Here is a 25,722-nt window from a genome sequence, read left to right as displayed (position 1 = left end):
GAGCAGAGAGAAAGAGAACCACAGCAGCTGGTTCTGGTTCCAGTAGAACCGGGTCGACCGGACCAACAGGAGGATGAACGTTGTGACTCCTCTCTGCCTCCTTCGGTTCAGGACTGATGGACGAATTATTCTGGGACAAAACATGTTCATAAAAACTGAACTTCAGATGTCTGATTTTAACCCCATGATGTTTGTAACCTGATTAAATTTGGATTAAAGTAAAATGTTTGAGTTTATTGCAAACCAAAACAAATAAAAGTTGTAATTACAAGTTTTAAAGTCAGTTACCAAAATAAAAGCTGTGATTATGAGTTTAAAAGTCATAAAATAAGTTGAAATTTAAAGTCATAATTATGAAACACAAAAACTAATTAAATAAAATTTTAATGAACTAAAATTACAATATTTCAAAAAGTGATGAAAATCTACATGTTGCAACAAACATCAGGATGATTCTGACTAAATTAAAGAGACGTCACCGATCTGATGGAGAAGTCAGTTGAACTTCTGCTGAACCGTTTCCTGCCGCCGCAAACCTGCAGCGTTTTTATTCAAATCCGCTGCAGATTAAACATGGTCTGTGTGCTTTTCACACACAGACCACAAACTGTGTGTGTGTGAAGGTGTGTGTGAAGGTGTGTGTGTGAACGGATGTCGGCTGTCAAGGTCAAACGGAGTTCAGATGAAAATAAAAAGTTAAAAACTGAAGGAAAGCTTCCAATGAAATCTAAATTTGATCATTTATTGTCATCTTTCCTACCAGCAGCTCTGCGTTAGCGACTCGCCGTCTGACCCGGTTCCCGCTCCGCTCTGATTGGCTGGCCTGTCGCTTCCAGTCCCAGATGGACGCTCTGATTGGTCGCCTCCTGCTGACTAAACAAACGGCCTCATCAATGATTAACGTGCCTGTCAGACACGACTCAGGGCCAAATTAATCATTGATGCCTGACCTGAAACCACAAAGGAAAAATGCAGCGTCGCCATGGCAACAAGACAGTGTTTCCTGCTTTTATTCAACTCCTGAACTCTTCGTGACAAAAATGTTTCGGTTTGTGCAAAAACCTTTTTTAATCACCAAATGATCTGAAAAGTTTCAGAATCTCATCAGTTCACAGAAAAAAAATAATTTGTTACACAAAACAGGAAAATAAACATGGAAGAGGAAGTGACCATTTTTACAACAGGAAGTGGAACAAATGGAAATTAATCTGCTTGCTGTTATTTTGTGAATCTTAAAAAATGTGATAAACATTTTTTTGTCATCTAAACCAAGAAATTAACTTAACACTGAAGTCGATCCTGCTTTAGACCTTTGTTTTCCTTCCACTCAACTTTCCAGAAAAAGCACAGAGGAAGCTCAGCCTGACAGCTGCTGACACAATGAGCTTCAGGTTTTTATCTCACCTTTCGTTCAGAAGATGAAAATTAAACCAGGATCTCCATAAAACCCGTCAGCAGAACGAAGTTCTGAGATGTTCTGGTAGACCTGGTGGACCGGAACCAGAATCAGCAGGCGACATGGCGACCCAGATCATCTCCGGTCGTTTCCACTCTTCCTCCATCAACCTCCAGACAAAATGAAAACTTGACTTTGATCCTAACCCAGCAGCTGTCCGGTTCTGGTTCTGTTCAGTCCAGGTGAGACAGTTCTGATGTTTAAAACAAGCAGTGGGATATTTCCTCACCTTTTCTCCTTCCACTAAACTTTCTTCACGTTTCGAGCGTTTTGATTGATATTTTTCCTCAGTCTCTCTCTTGTTGAATTGTGACCTCTGACCTTAACGGAGATGGGTCGGGAAGATGAATGGTTTAATATGGAAACCCATCTATGCCAAGAATTAAAAAATAAAATCCCAACAGAAAAACCTGCCTACAAGTTCTCATGTAGTGATTACCAAAGTAAAAGTTGTAATTACGAGTTTTATGTCATAATTATGAAATATAATTGGAGTTTTAGGTCTTAATTTAAGGCTTTAGGAATAAATAAGAAAATAAAAGCCGTAAAAGTTTTAAAATTTTCTCCTGAATCCCAGAAGTTTAGAAACGGAGCGATCCGTTTCCTCCTCAGGTCTTCCAGCCTACTTCGTGTTGTCAGACAGGTTCCAGTAATCCTGCAGGTGTAAATACTTTAACTAGACCATCTCCCTGATCATCCTCTGTTTTTCAGGTGCAGAGTAGTTTGTTTCTAAATGTTTCTGACGGATAGGTTACCTGTACAGGTGAGACTCACTCAGACTCTCTGGTTCTTTATTGTGGTTTTTGGCTGCTAAACATTTCATCATTACAAATATTCTTTAACTGATTCTGGAAGAAGTAAAAGCAGTATTGTCCAGGTGTGACTCCGCCCCCAATACCTGTCCGAAGCCAGAGGGCGGAGTCAGATTAAAGGTGGTGAGGGGGGGAAGAGTAAAGATCATCATTTACAAATCAAAATTATTTTTCTCCTACAACAACGACGATGATGATGATGATGTGCAAGCTTAACAAAACTTTAAAATAATTAATACAGTGTTTTTCTTTTTTTCCTCAGAGTGAGACCTCCCGTCCGTCTGAGCGGCTAACGCATGGAAAGTGTTTTTAATACAGAAGAGGAAGAACAAGAAGTGACTGGTCCCAGGGCCGTCGAACCGGGGCAGGGGGCGGGGCTACCCAGCAGGTAAAATCCATCCAGGTAAAACCGGGGAAGGGGCGGGGCTACCCAGCAGGTAAAATCCATCCAGGTAAAACCAGGGAAGGGGCGGGGCTACCCAGCAGGTAAAATCCATCCAGGTAAAACCGGGGAAGGGGCGGGGCTACCCAGCAGGTAAAATCCATCCAGGTAAAACCAGGGAAGGGGCGGGGCTACCCAGCAGGTAAAATCCATCCAGGTAAAACCGGGGAAGGGGCGGGGCTACCCAGCAGGTAAAAGCAGCAGCAACCTCAGACTCACTCTTTCATGATAAAATCCTCAAAGTAAAAGCTAAACTCCCAGTCTTCAGTCTGTTCGACAAGCCCCGCCCCCAACATACATGGGGGTGGGTGGGGACTAACGTGTGCAAGGGGCGGGGCTTAGGGCTCCAGTTCCAGGCCGTCCAGGGTGAGCTGGCTGCGGTGGGGGGAGTTGGGGCTGGGGGGGCTGCTGGGGTTGGAGCTGTTGGAGGGGGTCGAGTGCTTGGTGGAGTCCGAGTCCGGCTGGGCGAGCGAGGGCGAGAGAGAGAGAGAGTGTAAATGGAGGGAATGTGAGAATCAGGGTGTACAAACTTTCAGCCATGAGGCACAAAATCATCACAGGAAAAATTCACTCAATAATAAACTGAGTTTTAGAAATGGACACTCTACCGCTAACCCGCTAACGTCACTTTTTAGCTTAGCGCTCTAGCGGTTTTGCTAACTTTGAAAACATTCACTTAGCTTTATGTAAATTAATTTTTCCAGATAAATTTTAAAGTTTTGTAAACTTTGAATAAAGTTTATATTCATGCTCTTATTTTGAAATCTGTGTGCAGCAGTTCCATTTCCTGTCATGTTTTCTACCCAGAATGCAACAGTTTAAAATCTCCTGATGTCCTTCATGTTTACTGTAGTTAATTATGCTAAATTAGCAACAGAGTTAGCAAAACTGAACAGCTAAAAAACTGAAACCAGGAGTGAAAGAGCAAAGAACCACTTCCTGTAGGCGTGTAATGACAGATCTGATCCTGTAGAGGGCGATATGCTGGAACTCATTTGTCAGTGACACATGGTGGGTTAAATTTGGCACAATATCTTCCACTAAATAATATGTAGAATAGAAACAGACGTTATTGTTCTGCAAAGGGGCAAAAGTTACTAAAATATAAAAACCAGATCCAAATACAAGGTATGAGCAACTGAGTCACTTTTCCAAAAATATACCAAAAGAGGAGCTAATGTTTACGGCTAGTGCTTTAGGCTAGGCTAGCGGAGTTAACTTTTTAGTGCCCAAAACTGAAAATCACAGAATATAAAAAACATAAACAATGTCTTGGACGTCTGCACTGTTACAGGAGAGGATTCCAGTTTCCTAAGTTTTTGGTTTGATTGTTTCTGTTTTGGAGTAAACTCTGTCTTCTAAACTACTTCCTGTACTAATCAACTAACTCAGAGAAAATAAACTTTTGAGGAAAGGTTGCTGGGTGTTTGTGAAACCTGATTAATAAATAAATTGTTGTGTCCGACATTTTGTCTGAAAATCTCATCCTAAACAATTAAAAACAGATGTTTTGTTGGGCCACTTAAAACCCTTCAGAGGGCCACAAATGGCCCACGAGCCACACTTTGGACACCCCCGCCTTTAAAGGAAGCCGGCGGTGTTTTACCTCTCGGTCCAGGTCCAGGTCCGGCTCACAGGCGCCGCGTGTTGAAGCTCCGGAACTAAAATCTGGACCAACAAACACAAACATGAGCAACGCAGCACAGCTGAGCAACGCAACTCCTGGTTATTATTTTACTTTGTGTTGCCGGGCCAACCCGGCAGGTTTTCACCTGAAGCCGTGCGCGTGATGTGCGACTTGCTCCTGTGTTGCCGGGAGATGCTGGACAGTGGGCGGGGCTTGTCTCTGATTGGGTCGTCCTGGGCGGAGGGCATCACACTCTGAACATAGAACCAAAGAACCGACCAGACAGCGATCAGTTAAATATTAATAATCTGGATTATTAATCTGGTGCTGCTGGAGCAGAGTAAAAATAAGATTTAAATATAAAAGCAACAAAATCGCAACAATTTGATCTGTTTCCATGGATTTTTATATTTCAGCGACATTAATGTTTTGATAAAATCTTTCTGTTAAAATCATTTTATTCTATTAAACTCAGCTTTAATTGGCCAAATTAAGTAAAATATGTACATTTTTAAATCCCATAAATTTGAAAAACAGATGAACCAAATTCTGGGTCGTTTTGAGGTGAACAGGTTCAGAACCGGAGCACAGCTCAGTCCTTCGACCCTGTTGCTACGGCGACCCAGCGAACGCTGCAGCAGGTACAAATCAGGCCGCTGCGTTCAAGTCACCTTCAATCAGTAGGAAATCTGAGTTTGTTGTTTTCCTGAAGCTGCAGGAGAAAGAGAGCAGCTGCCTACCCTTCCCAGAGAGGAGATGGAGGGAGAGGAGGAGGAGGAGGAAGGCTGCAGGAGGCTCTGCTGGGAGGAGGAGGAAGAGGAGGCCTCCTTCTGCAAGAAGGCGCCGGCCGATGCCGACGTCATGTGATAGATGTGCTCAAAGTTGGAGGGGGGGGAGATGAGGGTGTGACGGGAGGAAGAAGAGGAGGGAGAAGGAGACGGGGAGGGAGAGAGGGAGGTGAGGTCACCGACCTGAACAGAGAGGAAGAGGAGGACGAGGAAGAGGAGGAAGGAAAGAAGAGAGGAGGAGTCAGTGATGACCAGAGCTGTGAGAGGAGAACATGCCATGCAGGGAGGAAGAGGAGGAGGAGGAGGAAGAAGAGGAGAAAGAGGAGGAAGAGGTGTTACCAGGGGGAGGTCCATCAGGACCTGCATGCCGTCTCCCGGTCCCATGTGGGCCACGTGGTTGAAGTTGGTCGGGTTGGAAATCATCTTGGATCGGAGCTCCGGGTCCCTCAGCATCTCCCTGACGACAGGAAGCAGAGGGGCGGAGCTTAAATACGACCAGCTTAACAGGAAGCAGAGGGGCGGGGCTTAAATACGACCAGCTTAACAGGAAGCAGAGGGGCGGGGCTTAAATACGACCAGCTTAACAGGAAGCAGAGGGGCGGGGCTTAAATACGACCAGCTTAACAGGAAGCAGAGGGGCGGAGCTTAAATACGATCAGCTTAACAGGAAGCAGAGGGGCAGAGCTTAAATACCATCAACTTAACAGGAAGCAGAGGGGCGGGGCTTAAATACGATCATCTTCCTCACTCGTTCATTTTCTGAACGGTGATGAAATCACAGCAGAGGAAGTTTCTCTGTAGCTCACTAATTGCTGCCGTGGCTTTAACTCCATACTGTCAGTTTTTAATTAAATGATGGAAAAACCTGACGACCATTTTGCCAGATTACAGCTCAACACTTGGTGCAGACAGAGAACATCAGAGGGAACTAATCAATCAATCAATCAATCAATCAATCAATTAATTCAAGCTTTTCCCGGTTCTGAGGATCCAACTCACCTCCTCTGCTGGAGCCGCTCCTCTTCTGGAACCTTAAACAGGAACTTCCTCTTGCTGCGAGTCCGAACCATCAGCTTCCTGCTGCGGTCCGACGTCTCCGGGATGGTGAGGTCTCCCTCTGCCAAGACAGAGAACCGTCAGCCGGTTCCGGTTCCGGTCCCGGTCCAGGTTCTGGTTCTGTGTTTGTACCTGATGAGGCGTTGCTGAAGTAAACCAGGCGAGGCGGCTCTGAGCTCAGCAGGTTCAGCGTTCCTTCAGCGTTCAGGGGGCGGAACTGGGGAGAGAGACACGGTCAGCGCTGATTGGCTGAGCCCTGATTGGCTGGCTAAGCCGAGCTCTGATTGGTTACCTTGCGCAGGGAGATGGTCTGGACCCATTCGGTGGTGTGGATGTCGAACACGTCCACTCCGTACTCGCTGTAAACCGTCAGGTGGGACGAGTTCGAACCTAAAGATCAAAGATAAATGAAACGATCCCACAGCATGATACCCCCACCACCATGTCTCACTGATTCTCACTCTGCTGCACAGGATCACAGTATTCTTGTTTCTAATAACTGCAAAGAACTTCCTGTTATAGTCCTGTGCCGTGTATTATTAGTTATTTTGTAACTTTTAATCTTTTTATGTGTGAACATTTAAACGTGAAGCTGCTGTCCAGCAGAAATCATATTTACAGTCAGTATGCTGCACAATGACTTGCCAATATTTCTAAATTATCGTCAGAAAATCGATTCTGAACTGCTGGAGGAACGGATGGATGTGAAAAGATGTTCATTAATATTTCATTTTACTTATTGGAAGCACACAGCTATTAATATTTTAACGGGTTTTATCAGTAAGAGCAGCAACAGGCCTGTTACAAAAAGCAATAAATCAATTAACAGCATGATGAATTACAACCAGATCAATAATTTCCATTTGATTCATTTATCATTTTTCTACCTGGATGATAAAGTCTTTAGTTTGGTGATTTGGTCGTTTGTTCTTAGGATAAAACTGTTTCCAGGAGCTTCATCATTCAGTTTGTTTATTTACTTTGAATCTTTAAAGTATTAAAAATTCGTCATAATTTAAAGTTTATTGATCTTTGATAATGTTATTATTATTATGCTATTACTGTTAAATTACTGGAAAATGGTCTGAAAACAGCAACATAATGGTTTCTCGTAACAACATCAGTAGTTCTGGTGACATCATCATCACCATCACCATCAGGGTGACCTACAGCAGGCCAGCGGCGCCGCGGGCCACATCAGCTCCTGGGTCCGGGAGCGCCGGCCCTGCCCGTCCACATAGAGGCCCAGTTGGCTGAAGCAGAGCAGAACCTCGGCGGCGCCGACCTCCAGGGCGTGCAGCGCGTCCATGGGCTGCTGGGCCAGGAAGGCCAGGGACGGGTCGGCCGGGTTCACCAGGCTGATGGGCGACGACTCGCCCTGCAGCGCCAGCAGGGCGAAGCCGGACGAGTATCCCACGCACAGCCGGTCCCGCAGCATGCCCAGCCACTGGACCGTGCCCGGCGCCTGAACCTCCCACAGCTTCTTGTGGTACGGCTTCGCCCGGCTGATCTCGTAGCACTGGACCTGCGGGGCGGAACCAAGGGTTTAGAACCGGGCCGGACCGGACTGGGCCGGCGGCGTTGACGTCTCTGACCTGGCGCTTGGCGGCGGCCAGCAGGCAGGCGGGGCCTCCGGGTCGGAGCAGCCCGGTGGTCAGAACCTGGCAGTTCTTGGTCTCTGCCAGCTTGGTGTCGAAGGACGACTCCGCCCCATCCAGAACCCCCGACGGGTAAAGGTGGACCTGCCGGTTCCGGCCGCACAGCAGAGCCACCATCTTCTCCTTGGGAATGAGTTCGATCTGATAAACCTTCTTACTGTCAGCGGCCCGGACGATGACTGCAACACAGACAGAACCATCAGAACCCGACCCAACTGCAACACAGACAGGACCATCAGAACCCGCCTCCCAAAGCCCCTCGGGGTTCCGTTGCTGGTTCTGTTCGGTTCTAAGCTCTGGATGTCAGAATCCGACCCAGTTCTGGTTTCTCCTGGTTTCTGCTCTAAAGTTTCTTCATGTTCTGTTTTTTGCTGCATTTCTGAAACGACGGTCCGTCTCTGACTCACCGTCTCTTGTAACCTCGACGATGAACAACCCGTCTTCTGTTCCCAGAGCGATCCTCTCCCGATCTGCACAGAGAAAACACAGAAATGGACCAAAGATCTGAAGAAAGATTTAGTTTATTTAGTTTATATATCAAACTTTTACTACCTTGTAGCAAAGAAATTTGGGGATTTTGAATAAACAGCAAAATGTCATCAGCATAAAGAGAAACTTCATATTTAGAATACTGCAGTTACTTTATTCAGGGTTTTACAACTTTATTCTTATACTTTAATAACTATTATGACTTTATCCTGTTGATACAACTATTGTAGCTTATCACGGCTTCTCATATTTTTACAATTTTGTTAATGACTTTATTGTTTTATTACTTTATTCCTGTTTTATTACAGTAACATGTCATCAGCATAAAAAGAAACTTTAATTCAGACTTCAGGTACTAAAGTTCAGATAATTAAAACTAATAATTAAAGGACAATTTCTCAGATTTTTATTAGTAAAAAATGTTTTTTATAAATGTTTTGGACCAAATAATGCAATACTTTGAATATTTTGTATTTGTAAACACAAAAGGCCAAGAAAACAAAAATTTGTGGTTTAACAAGAGGAAAAGTCCATAACCAGACTGAAAAAGAACTGAGTGACCAGAACAGAACCACAGACCCGTGGTTCTGACCGTGGCCGGTACTGACCCAGGACAGCGGCGCACAGTGCCGTCTTGATGAGGGGCAGCGAGGCGTCGTAAGCCTCATGCAGGATGTGGACCTGCTGGTTCTTCAGCTGGTTCTTGGTCAGGATGTTCTGCAGACTTTCCAGAACCCGGACCCACTTCTTCTTCTCCTCCTCGCTCTCCGCCAGCACCAGCAGCGACACCGAGGAGAACTGCGAGCTCAGCTGCGACGACGTCACCTGCATCAGCGACAGTTAGGATGCGGCGCCCGGTAGGAGGCCGAGCGCCGCAGGAGGCGGGGTTTCCTACCCTGAAGATGCAGGGGATGTCCTTCCTGGTAGCGTGGATTACGTCAGACGCCAACACAGAGCTGACGGACAGATCTTCATCTCTGAAACAAACCCCAACATTAAATAAACACGGACATCCATCTTCCAGTGATTAACCTTCTGGCCCTGAGTTCACCTGAGGTCCAGGACCAGACTGGCCACCACGCCCGGCTGGGTGGACTTCCCCTCTGGAATGTCGTAGAGAAACAGTTTGCAGTCCGACACCACAGCAAACGCTCGCTGCCAGCCCTTCTTCACGCCGCTGGGCTTCGGGATCTGAAACAACAAAACGGAGCAAGAGAATCTGAAGCCATGGCCGCTTCGTCTGAACCTCAGGAGAAGACGAAGAAGTGAAGAGCCGCTCTGCTGGAGGCCAGCAGCCTTACCCGGACGTAGCCCTTGTAGGCGGTGCCGATGCCCCTCTGGACGTCGATGCCCTGCGGCCTCTTGGCCTGATCCGCCGGGATGGGGCACAGCAGGGGGGCGTGCTCTTTACAGGCCACATGGCAGATAAAGGAGCAGACTGGAGATGCATGGAGAACCCATCAATACCGAGACGAGCAACACACCAAGCAGATTCTGCACCGGATGAAACCGCAGAAACGTTTACCTTCGCAGGCGTATCCCTGGCGACTGAGGCCCACCATCAGGGAGGTGCAGTGGGAGCAGAGCGTGGGGCTGGAGAACGTTTTGATGCTCAGCTGGTGAGCTTTGGGCTGGAAACACAGGAAACATTTCATAAAGAGTCAAAGAGTTTTAACCAGAAAAACCTGATCCAGATTTTACTGTAATCATTTAGAGCGGTTCAAACAATCGCAAAAATCTGGATTAGTGTCATTAAGACAAATCAATAAATGTTTCAGAAAGACAAGGGTTCTTGGTTTTTGGGAAAATAAATCTAAATGTCACCAGCAAAGAGTGAAATGTGATTTATCTACAAAAGATGGAATTCAAAGATGAGATTCCTGAGAGTAGAGCCCTGAGGAACACCTGGTGAACGAAGAAGAGATGTGAGAGTTTCCTGAAGAACAGGTTGAAAGAAAAATGATCCAGACTGTTTCAGTGTTATGATATATTTTATCTATGAACCTCCTGGTGATGAAACTCCATTCAGAGGCGGAAATGAACAAAACAGCCTCAAATCTCAGGAAACAAAACCTGATCAAAACCAACTTAAATTACAAACAAAGTCTGACTGACTGAGTTTGAGTTGAGTCGTTAGAAACCAATCAGAGGCGGCGGCGTACCTTGAGTGTAGCCAGCGCTGAGCTCTGTAAGATGGGGGAGGGGCTTTCGGGAACTGACGCCGTTTTTCCGTCCTGTTGACACAAACCGAGCCGGTAAACAAACTTCTACAACCACAAACCTCCAGATGCTGGAACTGTGGGTGGATGACCTCAGTCTCAGAGGCGGAGGATCGGGAAGGCGGCGTGGGGAGCGACTTCTCGGGGGTGGAGTCTAAATCTCCCGTCTGAAAACGACAGAGAATGAGTTTCAGTCGTGAGAGCGGTTCCAGTTGATCAGGACTTTGGTTCTGATCGTTCTGCTCCGACTACAGGCTGATGAAGACGAATCCACAGAGACGAAGACGAGAACACAGCTACGAGGACCTTCATGTGTGGGAGGGGCTTAATCAGTGGGAGGGACTATGTGAAGTGGGTGTGTCCACTCTGAGGTCTTCCATGTCATTAGTGAGCAGCTATGATTGAGGTTAGATGTGACCACTAGGGGGCGATGGAGGACCGTTGGGATGGGTGGAGGAACGCCGAGGGACCTGCCGGGAAAAACTTACTTCTTCCCAAAGGGCGAGCAGTGAGGAGGCGGAGCAAAGTGACGCCTCCAGGTCACAGAGAGACACAAGCAACAGTCATTTAGTCATCAGACCTGCTGGCGCTGTGATTGGTCAGAGGGTGGCGAGCAAACTCACCCTGAAGGTGAGGTCCGGAACCAGAGGAGACGTGTTGAAGTAATCGAACATGGAGTCCTGGAAGTCTGGGAGCTTCAGGCCTGCAGAGACACAACGAGTTAAACACAGAACCGGGTCTGGGTCGGCGTCCAGGACAGATTCCTGACCTTTGTCGGAGCGGGAGCGGCTCTCCTCCACCTCCTTCTTCAGACCCTCCACCTGCTCCACCACCTCCTGCCTCTTCTCCTCGGACTCCTTCAGCTTACTGCGGGCGGACAGACAAAGGTGTATGAGGCGGCAGTGCCTAGCAACACAACATTCCCTTCTAAGCCTCAGCCGAAGTGACCCCTGACCTCTCCAGGTTGATGTTGGCAGCCTTGACTTTGCGCAGCTCCTCCTGGACCATCTGCTTGGCCTTCAGCTCGGCGTCCAGAGCTGACTGCAGCTCCAGACGGGCCGACATGTCCAGCTTCTGGCTGCGGCGGACCTTCCACAGCGGGTCCTGCAGCGGGACGGAGGAACCGAACACAGCAGGATGAAACTGCAGCAGCTGCATCATGAGCACAGAACAGCAGCCAGTAAGAGCAGCCCATGAAGCACACAGTGAGGAAGCATGTGATGAACACGTTTCAGGACAGGAAGATCGAAAACGCTTCATAAAAATCACTGATTTCACTCTGACCCTGATTTCAAACAACCAGAAACTTTAAAACCAAATACTAACAGCAACGTCTTCAAACCAGCAACCTTCAGTAGCCTAGCGCGCTTAGCTTCCACTATATTAAATCTAAAGCGCTAATTTACTAATTTATGTCGCTGTTTTGTAAAGTTTCAGTTGAATAAAGTTTATCTGTTTTGAAGCTTTGAAGTAGTTAAGTCGTTTATATTCCTGTTTAGTGTTAGCTTCAGCTGAATACCACATTGGCACAGCATGTTAGCATTTACCTTAGCTAGAAACCATGGTGAAGTAGCTCTTCAGCATTAGCTTCAGCTAAATACTGTGTTGTGTAATCAATTAGCATTAGGTTCAGCTAAATAACATATTGATGTAGTTCTTTAGAGTTAGCTTAATGCTATGTTGGCCCATCTACTTTAGCATTAGCTGGAGCTAGCAGAACAAATGGTGCCCAGAACTGGAATGATCCTGGATCAGTTCCAGTTCAGGAACTCCTTCAGTCGGGTCCAGAACCTTGAACTGGTTCTGTTGATGGTCCACATGCTGCTAGCCATGCAAACGTCCTACAGATGAGGCGGAGCGACTCCTTCATGGCCCAACACTCACCATCCTGTCTCCACCAATAGGAGGCCAGGGCTTCCTAGGGGGCGTGGCCACTCCTGACTCAGGCTGCCAGAGCGAGTCAGAAAACAGAACCAACACTGAGGAGCTACAACGGGTCGGACCGCAACATTAACACACTCCTTCACAATAAAAGCCTCTCTGTTGCTGAAGGGAACATGTTTAAGCTTTTAAAACGAGGGCCGGTGCTGAAGGTTCCCAGGAACCAGAGACCTGACCAGGTTCTGAGGGAGTTTGGGTTACCAGAGGTCGGGCTCCCAGGCTGGAGCTGCGCAGCGTCTCCAGCTCCTCCGTCATCTTGGTAGCCAGCGCCTGCAGGTAGCCGCGGGCGTCCTTCTCATCGCTGACCCTGAGCAGAGAGGAAGCAGCAGCTGTGAGCGCGCGGCGCCCCCTGGTGGCCGTAGGAGGCGGTTCTGATGGGTCAGCCAATCACCACTGGATGATCTCTGCGATCTGAGCCTCCCAGTGCGCCACGCTCTCCTTCTTGGAGGACAGGTAATGCAGGTCGTCCTCCAGCTGCTGGTTGTTAGCCGTCAGGGTTTCCACGAACGAACACAGCTGCAGGAGGAGATCCGATTAGATCGGCATTTCTCACATTAACACTCTCTGGTTCTGGACGGGTCGGCTCACCCTGTCATTCTCGGTCGTTAGCTTGCGGTTCTCTTCAGTCAGCATGCTCTTCTCTCGCTCGATTTTCTCCTTCAGCGCAGCGATGATGTCTTCCATCTCGTTCTGCCTGTAGAGCCACACACACACACCGGGTCAGAACCCGGTCCCGTCCCGACCCGGTCCGGTCTGCGGAACTCACCTGTTCCTGTTGGCTTTGTCCAGCTTGTCCCTGAGCTGCAGCAGCTCCTTGTTGGCGGTGAGCAGCGCCCCCTCTGACTCCTGCAGGTCCTTGCGGAGCGTTTTGATCTCGCCGGAGTGGGCCGAGTCCTTCCGGAGCAGCTCCTCCTCGTAGAACAGAACCTTCTTATCCAGCTCCGCCTTCAGCCGGGACAGCTCCTGCTGGGACTCCACGGCTCCGCCGCCGCCGCCCGCAGCTCCTCGGCCCTGCTGGGACTGCAAACAGAACCACAGTGACTGGGCTGCTGCAGGGAACTCTCTGGTTCTGGTTCCAGTTCTGGTCCCACCTTCAGGCTCTGCAGCTCCGTCTCCAGCTGTTTGGAGTAAACTTCACTGTTCTCCCTCAGCTTCCTCTCCTTCGATGCCTCCGCCTTCGCCTCGTCCAGCTGAGCCTCCAGCTGGCACACAAACATAGGCTTTTATTGTGAAAGGATAGCTGCTAAAGGAGTAAAACATGAATAAGAATAAATACAGGAATATCTGGAAGACTTCAATAGTTTGTGTCATTTTGATGATTGTGGCTCACAGACATTCCTTAAAACCCATAATAATAATAATGTTATTATTAATATGGGCTGGCTGGAGGAGAAAAAGACACAAAAGGTCGTTGCTACAGAAACTGGTTGTTCCCAGACAGGTTCCCAGATTTTTTAAAGTACTTTGACTTTAATCTGTGGTATTGTAATTTTCTGAGACACTAAATTCTGGCTTTTCATTTCCTGTAAGTCAGAATTATGAAAGTGATAAGAAATAAAGGCTGGAAATGTGTCAGAGTGTGGGATGAATGAGAGTTTCACTTTCTGACGTGGGACAAAAATATTCTCACAATATTTAACACTTCAGATGTCAAAGTTCAACAGAAAAGTCCCTTCAATGTGGAAATGAATGAAGTATGTCTCCCTCTGGTGGCCGTGGAAAGTAACTGAAGCTTAAAGACGATCAATCTTTTGTCATATTTGGTCTGAAAATGAATTTGAACACCAAGAAATATGACTGAAAACTCAAAGATAAACCAGATTATTACCAAGAAAGATTTCAATCAATTCCAATTAATTCTACTAATCAAACAGAGCAGGGTTGTGTAGACGAAGTGTTGTGTTTGTCAGTAAGAAGTGGAGAGTGTGATGGCCAGAGCTAATTCAGGATTTCACTTTCAGTGTCAACAGCAACATTTACCAATATGACACTAAATTAGACTTTAAGAGTCCCAAGTTTTCCTGGCAATCTGCAGGAAGCTTCTCTAGTAATAAGTCTTTTATTTTCAAGAGTTTCATTGAGCCTTCCTCACCTCCTTGCGGTTCTTCTCTGTCTTGCGGATCTCCTGTCTCAGGGCGTCCATCTTCTGCATGAGCGCGTCCATCTCCTCCTCCTTGTCCCTCAGCTGGCGGGACAGGCGCTGCTTGGAGGAGCGCAGCTCGGCCATCCGCTCCGACAGCTCCGAGAACTCCTGCAGGGCCAGCTTCCTCTGGGAGTGCGCCTCCTTCAGCTCCTTGGTCTGGCTGCGCAGACGCTCCAGAGAGTCGGCCAGTTGCTGCTCGGAGGGAGAGGAGGTTTGGAGACTCCGACTTCGTGAGGGACGGGGGGGAGATGGAGAGGACAAAGGGGACGTGGAGAACGGAGGGGAGACGGAGGAGACAGGGGGGACGTGGAGAACGGAGGGGAGACGGAGGGAACAGGGGGGACGTGGAGAATGGAGGGGAGACGGAGGGGGCAGGGAGGACGCGGAGAACGGAGGGGAGACGGAGGGGACAGGGGGACGCTTACCTTGTGGATGTCGTCCTTCTCCTGCCTCAGGGATTTCACCTGCTTCTCCACGGCCTTCATCTTGGAGGCGGAGCTTTCGTAGTCCTGCCTGAGCGTGACGGCCTCCTCCAGCTGGTGCTCCAGCCTATCAGAGTCTGCCACATAACAGAACGGGTCAGGATTGGTACCAGGCCGACAGAGGCCGGAACCGGACCGACTCACTGACCTGCCAGCTTCTTCTTGAGCCGGTCGATTTCCTCGTTCAGCTTCTTGATCTCTTTGTCCCGGGCCAGAGTTCCTCCCCGCGCCGGAGCCTGGAGGGCCTGGGTGGACTCTGAGGGGTCAGAGGACCGGGTCAGGGTCAGAGACGGACCGGATCAGGACCGGAACCAGCCGGCTCCTTCCCCAGGCGTTTGCTCACCTTGCAGTTTGCGGTTGAGCTCCTGCTTCTCCTGCTCCAGGCGGCGGATCCTCTTCTCAAACGCCTCCACCTCCGAGCCGCCGCCGCAGTCCGGCTCCGTTCGGACTCCCGGTGCCGCCCGGCCGGCCGCGCTGCGGTCCGAGAAGCAGCTGTTGGTGGTGAAGGTGAAGCCGACGAAGGGGAGGTGCTGGCCGGTGAAGCCGGTGTGAGACACCGGCGGTCCGATGTCCTGAAGACAAACAGAGCCGTGAAGGAGCAGCGGAGGATGACTACAGGTTCTGATTCAGGTCCGGTGCGGTACGGGCCTCACCGGGTTCTTCAGGACGTCATCGTCCACGTCGAAGTTGGAGGTGTCAGTGGGCGAGGAGACGTCGGGGATGTACGGCGCCTCGGCGGAGCGGATGTTCTCCCAGTCGATGGCGCTGAAGAAGGCGTGGCCCTTGAAGTCCGAGATGCCGTTGAGGCCCAGCCGGTGGTCCCGGGAGCAGAGCAGCCGCTGGATCAGATCCTTGGCGTCTTCAGAGACGTCGGCCACATGGGAGGGGAACTGGAAACGCTCCTGGAAACCAGACAGGAAGTCAGGACCGGGGGACGAGCAAAGAGAGAGAGAGACGTCCGTCCACTGAGGGACACGCTCCCATTTAGAGGACAGGAAGTAGGACAGGAGTCTGGAGACGAACCATAACCTGGAAACGGCAGCAAGACTCCAGCCAGAGTAATCTGATTACATTCTGGGTTCACAAAGGAAGGAAGAGTAGAAGATGGAGCTGGACAACATGGCTGAATAACACAATACTAATCATGATACAGATCAATAATTATCAAATTATTATTGATTAGTTTTATTTTTAGATATCCGACATCCAGCCAAACTGGTGGCGTGTCACTTCCTGTTTCAGCCAGCTTTCATTTCACACCGTTTTTATTTTAAGCAGCTATTAGACCCGATGGAGAAACCTGAAGCTGCTGCTGCGCAAGACAGCCTGTTGCTAGGCAACCAGAGAGCGAGCGAGTTAGTCGCTGGAACAAATCTTGCTCGCTGTGAAGGAAGGAAATGTAAAAAAGGAAGAACAGAAAGTTGGCAAGGACGGAAAAAAGAAAGAAAGAAAGAGCAGAGAAAGGAGTGAAGAAGGAAAGGTATCAAGGAAAGAAGGAGAGGAGGCAAGGAAAGAAAAGTAGGGAAGGAAGGAAGGAAGGAAGGAAGGAAAGAAGGAAGGAAGGATGTGCAGTAACGAAAGGATCCTAGCCGTGTCTCGTTGTTCATTTCCTTCAGTTTGTCAGTTTCTCCTCTGAGGTTTGGATCAAAACAAACGTCCTGACATCAGGAACATTCTGCCTGGATCTCTGCCGGCTCAGTGGTTCTGGTTCCGGTTCCGGTTCTGACCTCGTGGTTCATGATCTTGCCGTAGGTCTCCACCAGCGACTCGGCGTAGAACGGCGTCTCTCCGTACAGCATCTCGTACATGCAGACGCCCAGCGACCACCAGTCGCACTCCGGCCCGTAGCGTCCCATCCCGTCCTCCATCGCCTGCAGGATCTCTGGGGAAATGTAGTCCGGGGTTCCCACGGCAACAGACGACTGCACCTGCAGCGCACACGCAACAGGATACACAGGCTTTTATTCTGAAGGGTCACAATTAAATTACATCTTTTCTTTCTTTCTGAAGTTCAGCTGCAGAGAAATCAACCGAACTGACCCGATCAGAACGATACGGGTCTGAATCAGGCTACAGGAGACAAGGAAGGAGGGAAAGGAGGAAGGAAGGGAGGGAGGGAGGAAGGAATGATGGATATTTCCAGATATTTCCGGATCTTTTCGTTTTTCCACACTGAATCTTCTTTTAATTCTGATTTCCAGTCATGGAGAATCCTGGAATGCGTTTCCAGGTGTTCCCAGACTTTCCAGGTCCCTGCTCTGAGTGAATCCCTTCACTGTAAAAACGAATCGGCTTCCTGTTGACTTTATTAAAATCTCCTGGGATCAGGAACAAACTGCCAGAACCTGGGCAGAACCTGTTGGTTCCTCCAAACCAGGCCTGGAAACACCATCGGGTTTTATAAACAGAATCAGGATGGGATCAATTTAAAATCTGATTTAAATTTATTTTATTTAAACATCCGGATCTTTTCTGTTTGCTGTTTGTGTGGAGCGATAGGCTTTCCTCCTGTTCAGATAGGAACTTGCTGAGTCTTGTCTCATTCCTCACAATGTGGAATGCATGACCAGTTCAGTTCAGTTCAGTTCACAAATCATTTCAGTCCAGTCACATGCATTCCACATTTATCCTGCTTATTAAAATATTTTTGCAGGTTTTTAAGGCTTTTTAAAATTGTTATGAATTCAATTTAAGACTTTCTACTTCAACCTGCAAAGTGGCGATAAATGTCCACTCCGTCTCCCCTCTGTTCTCCACGTCCCCCCTGTCTCCTCCGTCTCCCCTCCGTTCTCCACGTCCCCCCTGTCTCCTCCGTCTCCCCTCCGTTCTCCACATCCCCTTTGTCCTCTCCATCTCCCCCCCGTCCCTCACGAAGTCGGAGTCTCCAAATGTCCACTTGGCCAGTTCCTAGCCGCTAGTTAGCATTAGCATCAACTGTCTGAAATAAAGATGTCGACTCAAACTTTTGCCTGAAAGAAAAAAAACTAAACTGTCCAAACAAGACAAATTTTAAGACGTGTGATTATTTAAGGCCGACTTGTTGTTTTCTATTAACAGTCTTAATTTAAGGCCTTAATATTAGATACATACATTTAAGACTTTTTAAGGACGTGTGGACACCAGGTATCAACCAGCTGTAGGCTATGATGAAGTATTGAACAGTTTGTCAGCATGAGGTCTAAAGAATGACGGCAGTGAATTCACTACCAAAGAAAACTGACGATGGTCTTAAAGGCAACATTTAAGCTTCTACCTTCCTAACATTAGAACGCTTCACCTAAAGGTGCCTACTTCCTGTAAACCAGGCGCGACAGGAAGTAGCTTACCGTTCCATCCTCCATCATCCGCAGACACGAGCCGAAGTCGGCCAGCCGGATGTGACCGTTGACGTCCAGCAGAACGTTGTCCGGTTTGATGTCTCTGGAAAAGCAACATTTAGACTGTTACGACGCCTGAAGGCTCCACCAGGGGGCAGCATTCGATTCCTCCAATGGGCAGCAGCTACCTGTGGATGTACTGCTGCTGGTGGATGGAGTGGATGGCCAGAACCATCTCTGCCACGTAGAACCTGGCCATGTCTTCAGGGAGACGGTCCTCAAACTTACTGAGCAGCGTCAGCAGGTCTCCGCCCACGTAGTAGTCCATCACCAGGTACTGCAGCACAGCAACAGGTCTGTCAACAAGTCTCAGCAACATCAGGCTGTTCAGAATCCACCGGACCTACCAGGAAGTTGTCATCCTGGAAGGCGTAGTGCAGAGTGGTGATCCACTGACTGTCCCCTTTCACCAGGACGTCCCGTTCCTCCCGGAAACACGCCGTCTGCACAGAGGAGACGCCGGCAACACGTTGGCAACACGTTGGCAACATGTGATGAAGAGGAGGAAGACTGGACTCACCTCGGCTCTCTTCAGCATCTCCCACTTGTTCAGGATCTTCATGGCGTAAACGCGCTCCGTGTTCTTCATCTTCACCACGGCAACCTGAGAGAGTCAACACGGCCAACGATGTTCCAGATTAAAGCTTCAGTAGAACACAAGCTGATTATTTTAGTAATCAATAATCAATCAATTATTCCCATGATTAAATTAAACTGATGCATTCATCTTCAGTTAACTTGATAAATGATCTCTCTCTCTTTTCACCATTTATAGACTTTGTGTTGGATGCTTGATGAAAACTCAACATTTCTGGGGAAAAGAGGCAAAAGAGGCTGTTTGCTCGCTCTGTGTTATGCTAATAGCTGTTAGCTTTTCTAACTCTTCAGCGGATGTGAGAGTTTTGCACAACACAAATAATCATCCGGCCTGAAAACATGGAGTAAATAGTAAAACATAATTTAATAAAGCTTTGAGGCAGATAATTTGCCTTGAGGAATTTTAATAATCGAGGAACTAAAACCATTTGATGAATCGGTACAGTGCTGTTCTGTTTAAAGATGGCCGCCGACTCTGGATGGATTGTAAAGTTGTTCAGAGCGAAAGGATGGTCAGCAGACGAAGGAAGAAAGCTAACAGCTAACAGCAATTATAATGTAAAAGTCGGATAAATGTGACATAAACACTTCGCTCCCGGAACAAATCAGATTTTGTGATAGAAAATGGATCACATTTGTTCAAACCTTAGATTAATCCAATAAATCTTCTATCAGAAACTTTAGCTGAAAATTTTTAGCAACTGACCACATCTAGAGCTTCTAACTTTTCCAGAAGATTTGATTGTTGATTTTTGTTCTTTCAACATGAAACCTGAAAACCAGGCAGGATTATCTTAAAGAAAGAAATAAAACGTAGGATTATTCTGTATTTATCAACTCAACAGTTTCCCCCACAGCATCATCCTGCCACCGCCATACCCGACCCAAATTGTTCCGTTTTGTAATCACCTGAGCTGATGCTGCAAACTGAAACTGTATTTTCTGTTCTTCATGTTGTTTTCTGACCTTTGGCAGCTTCAGGTTTCATTTCCCCATTAAGGAGTTTTAATGGAGTTTGTTTAGGGATTAAACTGAGCTTCCAGAGCAGAGCTGCACCTTTAAGAGCTTTGGCTGAACAAAAGCAGCCACACCTGGAATACCTGCCTGATCACGGCTGCGGGCCCGGCCACGCCCGCTCCCCGTGTGTTTGTGAGGACCGACCCGAAGCCGTAGGTTCAGGACGTTCCCCACAAGCACAGTAACACGGCGCTACGAGTGTTTGAGTCCCGAGGCGGCGGGCAGGTGTGGCTGCGGCACACCTTTCCTCTGGTATGTGGGCGACGCGCGCGCAGACACACACACACCAGCAGCAGCGTGGATCAGCTGGTTGCTCATGCGAGCGTTCCTGAGGAACCTGCGAGCGAAGGAGGAACGCTGCAGCCTGAACAGGAAGTGCAGGAAACTCTCATTTCCTGCTGGATCTCATCCCGTCCACATCCTTCCTATTCTCAGGAATTTGGAATAAAATCCAAACCCAAAGGAAATTCAGATCTGCTCTAGAAACTCTGTGACTATTGGTTACAGGTTTTGACCTCCGTCTGAGCTCGGCTCCTGGAAACGGACAGAAACACAAGTCCAGTCGGATCAGAACCAATCCCAGCCCGGAGTCATTCAGAGATGGAAACAATAAGTCCCACAGCCAAGAGGAAGGACTTCCTGTAGGAGGGAATCCAGACAACTTCCTGCTGATCTAGAGTGACTTTTCTACGCTCCAGGACTCACCAGAACCAGGCAGTCAGGACGCTGCTAGCATCTCAGCAACCCAAGAACGCCTCGCTGCTAAGCTAACATGCTAATAACTGAGCCAAACAGCATCTGCCCAGACTTATGAGGGAAATAAAACATCTTGATTCATCAGTACGCAGATGACATTCAGATTTATCTTCATTTGAAGTTCAACCGGTTTTCAGCTAAATCAACTTTTTGATTTTATTCCAATCAGTAGCCATGTTTCCATCCAATTCTCCTGCAAATTTTGAGCATTTTTTTTTTAATGTTGCAAAACAGAAAATGTTGTGTTTCCATTTTCTGGGTTGGAGCAAATCAATCCTGCCTTGTTATCACAGCTTCACATGGCTGTGATAAACAGGAAGTAGAGGTTGCTAAGTAACTTTGAATTTTTTCAGTGTGGTGCCTCTGGTAAGGCTCCAGTGTTTGGAGACGTTTCGCTACGTTTGAATTTATCTGGTAAATGTGTTTAAATTTCCTTCTCAGAGCATCGACTCTTTCCCAGAAAAGCCACAAAAAAATTACAAGTGAGCACAAAAATGTTTTTACATAATTGAGGAAGTTATTTTGAATTTTTCCATTTTCATCTACTGTGATGTTTCACACAACATCGTCTGACAGGGCAAACCAGAACGATCTGCGTTTGTGTTTCGATGGGGAGGGAGTCGGTCATGTGACCTCTGTTGGGTCATGTGACCTTTGTTTGGCCATGTGACCTCTGTTGGGTCATGTGACCTTTGTTTGGCCATGTGACAGTGATGCGAGCGTTTAACTGAAGCAGAGGTCGGAGGTCGGTCAGAATAGAGGAATATATTTAATGTCTGTAATTATCAGTTGAAATATTAACTCTGGATGTTGATGTCTGCTGAATTTACTCGATGCATCCCCGCTAACGTCGGGATGACTTCATATTGAAGACCAGACGTTTAGAGTCGTAACTCATAGCAACAGCAGCTGGTTTTAATCTGACATATGATGATCTATGTTAATAGAGAAGTTAATAAATTCCCATTTATTAACGGTGACCTTGAACGGGTTGTTTAGCTGCAGCGGAACCATCTGGGTGTTTATGCTCCGAGGCCAGGCTCCCTGCTGGACCTGGACTTTGACTGGGCCCGTTATCGCAGCGCTACGACTGACAGCAGCTGCACTGCAGCCAGAGCAAACAACATCATGCTGGGGTCAAAGTTCACCAGCCAGCCTGACCAGCAGCGCATGGACCCAGGTTCTGGGTTCTGACCAACACTTTTAAACCGGGTTCTTCTGACCCGGTTTAGACCCAAAACGGCGCTTCAGCTTTAAAACTGTTTCCACTCAGGAAGTTTAGGATTTTCATCAGGAAGTGGAAAGAGATTTTTTTTATTCCTCTGGTTAACATTTTTAAATACAGTTATTTATATTTATTAACAATTATATATTCAGTTTGAAGTTTGCAAAACGAAGAAAAGATAAAAGGCCACAAGGAAGAGAGAAAGAAGATGAGGAAGGAAAGGAAACAAGGACAGAAGAGAGGGATGCTTCCAAAAAACAGAGGAAAGAAGGAAAAAGAGAAAGGAAGGAAAATAGCAAGACTGAAAGAAAGACGCAAGGGAAGGGAAGGAAGGAGAGAAGGAGGTATGTAAGGGAGGAATGTAGGAGTGAAAGAAAAACATGAAGGAGGGATGAAGGTCACAGAAGGAAAGAGACGACCTTTAGAGACCAGGACAGAAAAAGTCTGGAAATTAGAAAAATTCTCCCATTCTTTTATTTTTCCTTTCCATCTCTATCCAGACCCAAAGAACCGGATCAACTTCCAGACAGATCCGGATCAGAGTAGAGCCGGACAGGTACAGAACCGGACCAGAGTAGAACCGGATCAGGAGTCCTACCTCCCCGAAGGCTCCTCGTCCGATCACCTTCAGCATCTCGAAGTCGTCTCTCTTCAGCCGCATGTCCTTCACCCGGCTGGTGAACGGCTTCACTGCAGACACACAAACACACGTCGGACCTCAGAGGTTCTGGAGAACACCGGGCCAACAGAACCGACCCGATCTGGAGGCGCTGGGGCCCCGCAGACCGCCGGCCCTGAAGCATCTTTAATTCATCTGATCTGGGATCAGATTTATCTGGGTCGCTCTGAAGCAGAGCCCAGAATAGAAACCACAGAACCAGAACCGGGCGCAGGCAGGACCCCAGACCGGTTCTGGAGAACTTCCCAGACGGATCCGATCCAGATCCAGAGTTTTTATCCCCTTCAGAGAAGGATTTCTGCGGCGTCACCATGGCAACAAGTGATGGAGCCTCAGTTTGTTTTCAGATTAAAGACATTTTCAGAAACGTCTGCGTTTCCCCGGCGACCAGCAGCTCGTTTCTACTCTTCATCAGCAGGAAGGTCGGGTTAATCTGGGCCTTTAATGATTCATGTTTAAATGTAAACATACACCACATCAATAATTGGTTAAATGTCTCAGTTGGATTCTGACCCAGTTTTTAAGAAAAGTCCAACAAGTTTGATGTTGAAGCCAGTTTGGATGAAGGTTTGGAACCGGCGATCTGCTGGAACAGCAACAATTTGACCCAAAATGACTGGATAACCAGGATGAGAGAGACCAGAACCTGGACCTGGACAGAGGTCCAGCACGTTGGAGGAAGCATCATGGTGTGGCAACCAAAAGGTTCCGAGCAGACGATGATCCAAACACAGAGCCAACCCGGTTCTGGAAGGGATGACGCAGACCGACATTTCCACTGAGCGGTACGGCAACGGACGGTCCGGTACCACACTGGGTTCGTTTCAGTTGACAGCGGTACAGTCCGGTTAGGACGGAGCTCCTGGCGTCACTCAACCCGTCCACAGAACCACCAGAACCTCTAAGATGATGCAATCTCTCGTAAGTCAACATCTGTAGTGTGACGAGAATTCATCCCACCTCCAATCAAAAAGCTAGACCATAAACAGCGTACCGACCCGTTCGGTACCACTGAGTGGAAACGAGGAATTTGTTTCTGAATCCAACCAGAAATCTGTTGAAAACACTAAACTGCCATTAAAATCCTTCTGTGCCAGTAAAGCCATGAAGAGCAGATAAATATCAGACGTGTTGATATTATTTTTGACCCTGTGTGGAGAAAATGGATGATATAAATCTGATAAATCTTCATTCACCTGGGAAATCTCTCATTTTCCTAAAAAAACAAACATCTCAAATGTGTTACTAAAATTTTTTTTACTCTCTTAACGCCTGGATCTGACTTGACTTTGTTCTGAAGGGATCCACTACAGATAATAACAGTTCTGAATCTGGTTCTGAATAGGTCTGGTTCTGCTTTACAGCAGCTCTCATCGTTTCGTCCATTTATTCTGCTGATGTCTTCATGCTTCGTTCAAACGGACATTAAACCTCCGAATTGAGCCGAGCAGAACCTGATCGGAGCATCTGAGCCTTAAGCAGCTCCTGGATCCAGGTCATTTAAATCAGGACAAGCTCTGAAACAGGGACAGACTGAACCAGGACAAACTGGGCCACCAGGAAGCTGCAGCCTCCACACTCAGCCGGGCCTGGTTCTGGCTGTGAGCAGAACCAGGCCCGGACCAGGTCAGCCCGCTTCCCCTCCAACTCCTCTCATTGGCGATGGGCAGAAAAACTTACATTTTTATGTTGTTGAATCACAAAACCTGCAGATTATTTGACTTTTATGTTCTAAACTCTTTAAAGGGGCAGCAACCTGATTTTCAGAAAGATGGTGTCATTTTGTAGCATAATTCAGAAACTGTTACCTTCTGTTGTCAGAAAACGCTACATACATCAAATATGACATGATGCCTTGAAATTGGGTCTCTGTCTCTTTAAAATCTCCTGCTCTTTCTGAAGCTCCGCCTCCAGGAAGTCATCCCAACATGGCTCCTCTATTAACTCTTTAAACGTTTTTACCAGCGTTGCTTTGAGCAGCAGCTCCTATAATGAGCTCAGCAGCTCGTGGCTAATTGCTGCTGGCTAGTCTAAAGGAGCTGAGAGGGGGAGGAGCTACATCTTGAAGGCGGGGCTAGGTCCACCCAGGCGTTTTGGACAGCTGAATGGTTGCCATGGAGATTTAAGGATTTCTCAAACATGCATAGAAGAAAGCAACACTGCAGGTTTGATTTTGATGGCATTTTAACGTGACACCGCCCCTTTAAAATGAGACCTGCAGTCGATTAAAGCAAACCAGAAATCAGTACTGGCTCAGTTAAAGCCTGATCTGTGGCCTCAGCTTGTTGGACCTTCTGGAATAATCCAGATGAAGAATTAGAGCTTGTCTTCATAAAATCAGGGCCTCTGGATCTTCTTGGCATCATTAGAGGCTCAGTTGCGGTTCTTCTGCTCCTTACTCCCAGGACCACACCCACAGATTTCCCAGGGATCCCAGAACAGATCCCTGATCGTTTCCAGAGCTCCCATCAAAGCTCCTGTCATTTCCTAACCGGAAGAACCCCGCAGAACCCGTCCAGATCATCCATCACCCCTCAGATGTTCCCGGTCCAGACCTGTTCAGTGAGAAGAGCCGGTTCCGGTCTCGGTTCTTACCCCAGTTCAGGAACTCGGTGATGTGCTTCTCCCTCTTCAGCGGGGAGTTGGAGCACTCGGTGTAGAGGCAGAGCAGCAGGTCCAGCAGCGCCTCCACGCTCAGGCATCCCGCCTCCTTCTGCTCCAGCAGCAGCTCCTCCAGCCGCCGCAGCCGCTCCTGAGCCGACATCCTACCCGGCTGGGACGCTCCGCTCCCCCGATCCGACTCCCGCCGCCGCCCGCCCCGCTCACCGAATCTGCGCCGCCGCCGAGGCTCCGCTTCCTGCCGAGGCTGCTAGCAGCAGCTAGCCCGTTAGCTCCGGGAAAACATTCCCGACATTTTGAGCCGCCGGGATGTCGTAGAGTTTTGGCCGCCTTGCGCTC

General features: G+C 48.0%; 1 protein-coding gene and 1 long non-coding RNA gene across 7 annotated transcripts; one reads left to right on the top strand and one right to left on the bottom strand.

Annotated features, from left to right (window-relative positions):
- Nucleotides 1-760: 760 nt before the first annotated feature.
- On the top strand, nucleotides 761-2,902 carry LOC114158290 (uncharacterized). Its single transcript, XR_003598380.1, has 2 exons — nucleotides 761-2,656; nucleotides 2,706-2,902. It is a non-coding gene; the product is annotated as an uncharacterized LOC114158290 (long non-coding RNA).
- On the bottom strand, nucleotides 2,231-25,665 carry cdc42bpb (CDC42 binding protein kinase beta (DMPK-like)). 6 transcript variants are annotated; one of them, XM_028039634.1, is made up of 40 exons: nucleotides 25,360-25,665; nucleotides 22,684-22,775; nucleotides 19,011-19,094; nucleotides 18,838-18,933; nucleotides 18,619-18,767; nucleotides 18,440-18,533; nucleotides 16,841-17,041; nucleotides 15,767-16,015; nucleotides 15,457-15,685; nucleotides 15,262-15,369; nucleotides 15,057-15,190; nucleotides 14,581-14,823; nucleotides 13,580-13,690; nucleotides 13,255-13,508; nucleotides 13,077-13,182; nucleotides 12,880-13,004; nucleotides 12,690-12,795; nucleotides 12,432-12,494; nucleotides 11,503-11,651; nucleotides 11,317-11,414; nucleotides 11,171-11,250; nucleotides 11,036-11,080; nucleotides 10,640-10,714; nucleotides 10,491-10,562; nucleotides 9,854-9,959; nucleotides 9,630-9,766; nucleotides 9,380-9,519; nucleotides 9,224-9,305; nucleotides 8,937-9,153; nucleotides 8,247-8,309; nucleotides 7,777-8,018; nucleotides 7,352-7,706; nucleotides 6,474-6,571; nucleotides 6,314-6,398; nucleotides 6,125-6,242; nucleotides 5,465-5,582; nucleotides 5,078-5,308; nucleotides 4,483-4,591; nucleotides 4,317-4,378; nucleotides 2,231-3,171 (listed from the first exon to the last, which is right to left on the bottom strand). In XM_028039634.1, the coding sequence occupies exons 1-40, from the start codon at nucleotides 25,526-25,528 to the stop codon at nucleotides 3,049-3,051; spliced, it is 5,418 nt and encodes a 1,805-aa protein (XP_027895435.1). In that variant the 5' UTR covers nucleotides 25,529-25,665; the 3' UTR covers nucleotides 2,231-3,048. The 6 variants fall into 6 exon arrangements, with proteins under 6 accessions (XP_027895435.1, XP_027895440.1, XP_027895438.1 ...); XM_028039639.1 differs by lacking the exon at nucleotides 5,078-5,308; XM_028039637.1 differs by lacking the exon at nucleotides 11,036-11,080.
- Nucleotides 25,666-25,722: the final 57 nt, after the last annotated feature.

The sequence above is a fragment of the Xiphophorus couchianus genome, chromosome 15 (genome assembly GCF_001444195.1).
Source record: "Xiphophorus couchianus chromosome 15, X_couchianus-1.0, whole genome shotgun sequence".
NCBI classification, from domain to species: Eukaryota; Metazoa; Chordata; class Actinopteri; order Cyprinodontiformes; family Poeciliidae; genus Xiphophorus; species Xiphophorus couchianus.
The sequence above is the reverse complement of the archived record's forward strand: the minus strand, read 5'-3'. Positions and strand labels throughout refer to the sequence as shown.

Bases quoted from the DNA above. Each gene is read 5' to 3' on its own strand.
- cdc42bpb (XM_028039634.1), bottom strand. From the start codon at position 25,528: ATGTCGGCTCAGGAGCGGCTGCGGCGGCTGGAGGAGCTGCTGCTGGAG. The intron at 10,563-10,639 runs GTCATCCACCCA...TTGTGTCAACAG, and splicing joins CCTCCGCCTCTGAGACTGAG to GACGGAAAAACGGCGTCAGT. The intron at 9,154-9,223 runs GTAGGAAACCCC...TCGCTGATGCAG, and splicing joins ACATCCCCTGCATCTTCAGG to GTGACGTCGTCGCAGCTGAG.